The sequence below is a fragment of the Abrus precatorius genome, unplaced genomic scaffold, assembly GCF_003935025.1.
Source record: "Abrus precatorius isolate BTA unplaced genomic scaffold, Abrus_2018 Scaffold6, whole genome shotgun sequence".
NCBI lineage: Eukaryota > Viridiplantae > Streptophyta > Magnoliopsida > Fabales > Fabaceae > Abrus > Abrus precatorius.
In genome coordinates this window covers 11,040,437-11,048,445 of record NW_020874406.1, presented here as the reverse complement: position 1 = coordinate 11,048,445, position 8,009 = coordinate 11,040,437, and the positions used below count along the sequence as shown (strand labels likewise).

The 8,009-nt window shown below is 32.4% G+C and overlaps 1 protein-coding gene across 1 annotated transcript; it reads left to right on the top strand.

Annotated features, from left to right (window-relative positions):
- The first annotated feature begins 2,805 nt into the window (after positions 1–2,805).
- On the top strand, positions 2,806–8,009 carry LOC113868878 (uncharacterized protein At1g51745-like). The gene is made up of 4 exons (XM_027504844.1): positions 2,806–3,316; positions 3,628–3,821; positions 4,247–4,537; positions 6,522–8,009. Exons 1-4 carry the CDS (start codon positions 3,144–3,146, stop codon positions 7,736–7,738), a joined length of 1,875 nt encoding a protein of 624 aa, XP_027360645.1. The 5' UTR covers positions 2,806–3,143; the 3' UTR covers positions 7,739–8,009.

Sequence of the window (8,009 nt, the reverse complement as noted above, 5' to 3'; positions counted from 1 at the left end):
TATATTATTATATTATAATTTTTATATAAAACTATTTAATATATTATTATAAATTTTAAATAGACTATTCTAATAAGCTTAATAGGTTTTTTCTTAAGTTCAAGTCTAACCTATTTAATTAATTAAACTTTTTAAAAGTCTAAATTAAGCCTATTAATTAAATAGGCTAGGTTAGGCTTTATAAAGGCTAGGCCGTAGGCCCATGTTAGACGGCCTAGCCTATTTTTATCTTTATCTATAAATAAGGTAAGCATTGTTTAAACTCTCAAATATCAACTTTGTTTTTCAACACAAAAATGTAATAATCTCATATATTAACTCATAGAAATTTCTAAAAATAGTGACAATATTTAGTATATACTATTAACAAACAATGAAAGAAATTATAAATCTTATAATATAGCAAAGAAAAATATGAATTGAATACTTAATTTGATTAGATAAAAGACTAACCACACTAAATAAAACCTTCTTAAATTCTATTCAAATTTCTATTTTTATTTATATATATATATATATATATATATAAGTAACATGCAAATATAATAATAAACAAAACATTTAGAAAGAGCATAACATTCGTAAATAGAACTCAAATATTAAACTTGAAACAATGAAAAAATTAATCAACGGAAAGGAAGAAAAATACATATTTTTTATTAGACTAAACTGTCATTTTAGTTTCCAAGAGAGTTTGCACCTTGGACTTTAGTCCCTAAAAAATTTAAAATGTCACGTTAGTCCATGACTTTCATCTTCATCGTGTATTTAAGTCTCTAAACCCAGATGCCGTTAATAAAGAGTAACAAAATACTGACATGTCATGTTAAGTGACACGTGTCATTGATTACGTGACAAAAACGACGTCGTATGTGGTATAATATATGTTTTTGTTTCATTTTAGTCTGAGATTATAACTCATCAGGCATTTTAGTCCTTGAAATTGTCACCAACTAGTATTTTAGTCCCTCAGATTGTCACCGACAAATATTTTAATCCTTAAGATTATAACTCGTTGCTTTCTAGGTTTGTTTTGCTTTTATATTCATATCTTTCCTTCACATCCTCTTTAGCTTTCTCTTGTGTGAATGTGATTACACAATCTTTTTCTTCGTAATTTTCCTTTTTATATATGTATACATTCATACCAGTATTTGGGCTTCACTTGAGCACAAAATCTTGAGTTGTAAGTGATGAAGTTGTTATTGGTTTGAGGGTAATCTATTACATGGTGTGACTTAAAAATGATGCATTGGGTTCTAAAGAGTAGTGACTCATTTTGATGATATTGTAGTTTACAATAGGTTAGGACAACAATAAAGATTTTAATATGACTTTTTGATCATTTGATAAGTGTAAGAACTCTAATTCCTCTTGCTTTCCCTTCCATTCTTCTTCTTACAATGTCACCAAACATCTTGCAAATGCAGCTCCACATAAACCTTCTCTATCATCTCCTTCACCAAATTCTTTTTCAATAGAACCTCCATCACCCTTCTTCTCTTTCTCTCTCTTAAGGACTAAAATATTTGTCGGTGACAATCTCAGGGACTAAAATACTTGTCAGTGACAATCTTAGGGATTAAAATGTCTAACGAGTTATAATTTCAATGACTAAAATAAAACAAAAATGTATACTATACCACATAAGACGTCATTTTTGCCACGTAATCAATAATACATGTCACTTAACATGATGTATCAATGTTGTTTTACCACGTAAGTAACGACAAGTGTCAATTAACGTGACATGTCAGCATTTTGTTACTATCTATTAACACCGTCCGAGTTTAGGGACTTAAATGCACGATGAAAATAAAAGTCATGAACTAAAATGACATTTTAAATTTGTTAAGGACTAAAGTGTAAGGTATAAAATCTCTTGAAGACCAAAATAACAGTTTAGTCTTTTTATTATAATACAAAAAATTTATCACTTCCATCATTTCTTTAAATTTATATTGTTCTTAAATATTATATTTTAAGATATTTTTTCAATCATACTTACATATAAGTTTTATTGTACTTAAAATTATACAATATCAATTTTGTTATATTTTTTAATTTAAAATTTATTTTTAAAATCCTTATCTCTTAAATTTTTAATTATTAATATATATATATATATATATATATATATATATATTATTGACACTGTATTGTAAAAATATTATTTAAAATAAATTATATTTAAAAAATTACTATAATTTTATTTAATATTTATTATTTTGGTATATATTATTTGTAACTATATAATCAGGTTAATTTTTTAAAAAAATTATTTAAAATAAATTATATATAATTATTTAAATATATATTTGCTTTAAGATAAAAATACTTATGCATTATCTGAATTATTAACTACTTATGTATATATTTAAAAATGTATTATATTTTTAAAATTTAATATGTATAATTAATAGAAATATATCATCTTGTTTAACAATTAAATTGGTAAAAAATAATATTTATAAAGAGTTATTAAATTGATTAATTTTTATTAAAATTATTTAATTTTAAATAATTATATATATATATTAAAATTTAAATTTAAAAAAATTATAGTATTTTTTTTCTGATTTGATAGAAATAATTTTAAATAAATGTATAAAAATTAAAAATATTTTTTTCTAATATTTAATCCAATTCCTTGGTAATTGTATTAAGTTTTGCATGTAAAAATATGTTTAAGATTATAAAGTATAATTTTTTTATTAAGTTCGTATTTTTAAAAGTATTTTACCATTACTCAAGATAATTTAATTATTCACCAGTATAACTAAGGTGCCGCATTTAAAGTCACGCATTACGTGTGTTACATTCAAAAATTGTGCAACCAAATCCTATTGAAATTCAGATGCTTCTAGAAGATTCAAACCTTTTTTGTGTCGGAATTTTAATTCTTCAAAGTCAAAATTGAAAACCCTAAAAATGAAATTTCCCCAAATCTGAATGGAATCCTATGCCCTAACCCACTTCCCCTTATCGGACTATCCACTTACGACGGTTCCCGGAACCTCCGTTCATCGTTTTTCTTCGCCGGCGACTGAGCCACCGTGTCCGTTCATCTTTAAGAAGGAAATAGGGAAAGTAAAAGCGAGAAACTGGGGAAGCGAAAGAAAGTGAAAAGGAGAGTGGGGGAGATGGAGAGTTCGGGGTCAGGTGCAGTTGTTGGATCCATTGTATGGGTTCGAAGAAGGAACGGTTCGTGGTGGCCGGGTCAAATTCTTGGCCCCGATGACCTTTCTGCTTCTCATCTCACCTCACCTCGTTCTGGAACTCCCGTTAAACTTCTTGGTAGGGAAGATGCCAGCGTGTAAGTACTTGTTTATTTTTTTTAAATCAATTATTAATTGTTGAAATTCAATATTTCATATCTGGTTTCAATTCACTTCATGCTTTCTTTGATTATAGACTGTTCTGTTAAGTTAATATCAGCTCAGCAAAACTGTTCTGTTGAAGTGTCTGTGACTAATTGTACATTTGTGGAATGGCTTTAACTTTTTGAGTCAGAAAGTTATCAACATTCGTTACTCTGTGTATTAATGTGCTGCTCTATCAACCTTCTTGATGGTTGTTAGTGTTTTTTTGTGATTTTCCTCTTGTGGCTTGGTATTTTTTTGACAGAGATTGGTACAATTTGGAGAAATCCAAGCGTGTGAAGGCGTTCCGATGTGGTGAATTTGATGGATGTATTGAAAGGGCGGAGTCTTCCCAGGGTATGCCGTTAAAGAAAAGAGAGAAATATGCACGCAGAGAGGATGCTATTCTCCATGCTCTTGAACTCGAGAGGCAAATGTTGAAGAAGCAAGAAAAATTAGGTATTGCTTCTGACTAAACCAATTTTAGATCATATAATACTGTTAGGAAGGAAGGCCTTACTCACATCTTCAGAACCAGTAACATTTAGAAATGACCATGATAAAACAAAATCACATGCAACATCTTGGTGAAGAGGGTTGCAGGACTTTGGGCGCACAGCTACCTTTTGAGAGGGAAGCTCTCATCTTCTGATGATCCGAATGTTTTTTCACAAACTAGTAGTTGATGATAGTGCTCTGACTCTATCAAGTAGTGGTTCTTTGCATAGGGAGCACAATTCAAGCTAATGGTAAAATCATTTAGAAAAAGAAAAAGTAGACGAGCAGTTGAGCAAAAAGAAAATCAATAAAGTGGGGTATTTTTTTTTTTTAAAACTTGTGAAAATTAGGGATACCTTATAACCTGATTGTGGTTCTGTTTTCAGGAGCAGGACAAGTAGGTGTAGCTTACCGAGCAAAGAGGAGCAGATGTGGGTATTTCCCTCCAGAGTCTAGTGATTCGCTGGATAACAAGGAGACTTCAGCCAATGTTGCAATTTCAGCTCCCCAACTTGGAGGGGAGTATGCTTATTGCAGTTCTCTGGCTGAAGAGAGTGAATCTGCTTTTATGGATGATGAGGTTGAATCTGATTCATCTGAAACTGGTTCTGCTAATTCGGATTCAGATTCTTCTGAAATAGAACTAGAAAAGGATGAAGAGATGACTATACTTTCAGGTTTAGTTTGTACTATACATATCTTATCCCATCCTTATCTTAACAACATGATCTAGTGGTGACAACTTGAAAAAGAAAAAAAAAAGTGTATGCCTGTTGTGATCTATTTATTATTCCAATATATGCTTGTTTATCTGAGGCAACTCACTACTCATGCAATATGATGATTCCTCCCACCCACCACCCTTCCCTCCTTTATGTTTTCCATTTCTTCTGATGAAATCAGTAAATGATTTTGCTTCCTATATTTATTATGATGGTTTCAAAAGTCCCTAGCATTTCCTAGATTGCCCAATATATCCTGGAATATAGTTATAAGATTTTTAAGATCCTCTCTCCTTGGATTGGGAAACAACTGCTTCCAATATGTATGTGAAGCACTCAAACATCTGAAGAAAAAGAGTCACAATCGATCAATTTTAATGTATGAGCAACCTGCATTGCTATGGCCTAGGACATCAAACTGAGATCCGAAGTAATTCTCATCATCATTTATCTTTAAGTTTTGACTGGATGATAGTGTGTCTCAAACCTGGCTTTGTTTGAGAGTTTGGAGGGAGGGAGAAGGAAAGAGTTTGAAAAGTAAGGGAGGAGAGGGGAAGAGAGGAAGAAGGAGGGTTCATACAAAACCCTCCAAATTGGGGAAACTTAACATATGATTAGGAGGGTTTTGAAGGTTTTATAAATCTTCCCCCTCTCGTCTAAAAACTCCCAAACAATGATAACCATCACATAAGCCTTCTCCTTCCCTCCTTTCCCCCCCCAAAAACCAACTCCCAAACAAAGCCTTAGGATATATTTTTCTTAATGTGTGAAGTATTTGGCCACTTAAATTTTGATGAAATAGTTGAAATTTTTAAATGTTGCTGTGGACTTGCAACAAAGTCTACTGATCCCATTTTTCAAATGTTCCATGTGGACTTGTGGATGATAATTGTGTGCGTCTTCTAATGTCATGTAGTGATACTCCAATAACTGGTTCTGGTCAATGTATTAGAACTAATATTGTGGCAACAAAAGATTTTGGTAACTGTTATGTTGCTTAATTACTGATTGATTTCTTTCCACCATCTCTTTTTATTCTGTACAGATTTATTTCCTTAATTTCTGCAATTTGAATGCATTTTTTCCTTGTAAATTCTTGGTTAGCTATTCTTGAATTTAGGCTAGACCTAAACTCAACCTTAAAAACTAACTTACGAAGTGAGGATTGCCCAAGCTTTTATAAGCTCTACTTTAGCCATATCTATAATTAATGTTAGGATCTCAACAACAATCAATCATTAGAATTAATGTTTACTATAATCAGCTGCGTTAATCATAAATAATCCCCATCTTTTCTCTTTCAATTGTAACAAATTGGTCAATATGCTCTGTTTTTCTGACAATTTCTCATATTAAAATAGCTATTCTCCTTCCATGCTTGTTTTGAAGCATGAAGGATTAATTAATTGAGAAAATAAGTATGGAACTGGAAGATTAGGAAACATGTTATCTCGATCAATGAATCAGTGCTCCAGCCCCTTTGAATATCTGAGGACAGTGCCTTAAAAGGCTTAGACATTATTGACTGTGGATTATGCGTTAAAGCTAACCCAATTTAGTAGTTTGAATTTGAAAGTCATACATAGTTTATGATGTGGCACTACCTGCCCTTTTCTCTCCCTCTTTCTTTCTGTCTATCTTCTAGAATAACTTTTGATGTAGCTATGTGATCCATATAACTTACTTCACCTGGTAGGATAAGGCTTGATTGTTGTTGCCGTAACTTTGTCATTAGGATTTTGTATTTGTCAATCAATTTAAATCCATATGTAATTATTTTTTTCCCTCTTTTTTTAACTATGCCTCACTTTATGGGTCTCATTATTCTTTTACTCCTAGTGAATATTTCTGATTTTTTGAGTCTCGTGTTAGTCTGTTGGTTTTAGTTCTGTTTCAAAACCATCTTTTTTTCACACTTCTGATGTAAATGTAACTTCAGGAACTGGTCATGATGCTGAAGAACAAGAAAGCACTAGCAGTGAGGAACCTGATGAGTTGGCAATTTCTAGTGACATGCCTCACCTCTATCCTCGTGAACAAGTAGCATATAATGAAGCTGTATCCAAATGGAAGTTAAAAGGAAAAAGGAATCATCGTAATCTTGTAAAAAGGTCTGTTGGAGCTGCTGATAGGAAAAGTGCTGTTTTATATGGAACAGGTGTTGAAGGACAAAGAAACCGCATAAACCACAAGAGATTGGAGCCTAGTTTATATTACTATGGAAATGATATCAGTGATGTTTTTGATGACACTGATCAGATGTTTGGGTTGGAAGATGAATATGCCCCAACTTCTAAAGCACTAGCAAAAGGTCCAAATAGAATTCGTCATGGTGTTGATTGGGATGAATGGGCTTGGGAGGATCAGTCTTCTCTGAGAGGATTTTGGGATGTTAAAGGGCTTGCTCCGCTATATGGTGATCATTATCAGTTTGATGGAAGGATGGGCTCGATTCTGGTAGATGTGGACTTGAAGGTTCAAGCAAGCTATCGAAAAGCACCTGTCCCCATTGTTTCTATCACGAGTAAGTTAGATGGGAAGTCAATAATAGGGCACCCAATCCAAATTGAAGCACTTAAGGATGGTTCATCTGATAATATTTTTTCTGCGATTGATGACCTTAGTAACGATGGGATTGGCTTTGAGGCAAGTAGTGTACTTCCACCAGTTTGGAAGACTGCAAGGAGAACAGCTAATTTTCGTGTTCCTCGTCCTCATATATTGTCATCTAATGGTGCTGAGACTGATGCAGATTTTTCCATAGATCAAGAAAGAAATATTGACTACAAGAAATTAAATAGTGGAAATTCCAGTCATAAGGCAAGCCTTTTGAGGAGGAGTGGCCTTAGCAGTCCTGGGCCTTCAATGAAGTCCTTTAAAAAGTTGCCAAAGAAAGTGAGCTTGTCATCCAGTCAGAAAACTAGAACGCTATCCTCATTATCTATTGAAAATAATCTCGGTAAAAAGCCATTATATGATAGAAGTTTTTATCAAACTAATAGATTGATTAAACCGGAGGTCTCTGGGCTCACTACGGTTGCTTGCATACCAGTCAAGTTAGTATTTAGTAGATTACTTGAGAAGATTAATAGGCCACCTTTAAAAGCAGCTAATAATGCGGCTTTGTTGAATAGCAGTGTGGAGAGAAAATCGTAGCTTACATGTACATTATTTTATGAGAACAATAACCTTAGTGGTAGCACAACAATTTGTTGGTTATGTCTTGTTTCTTTCCAACATGAGAGAAATCTTATTCGATTTATTGTTAATTTTGAGGATGAATATGAAGTATAGATCCAAATTCATTCTGTAACTAGATAAACAGAAGGTACATGAAGTCATTTTGCTGCCCCGTACGTACAGATTTCTCAGATGTTGGGTTTGTGAGGCAATGAAAAGTTAATCTTGCGTAGAAAGCATTATCATC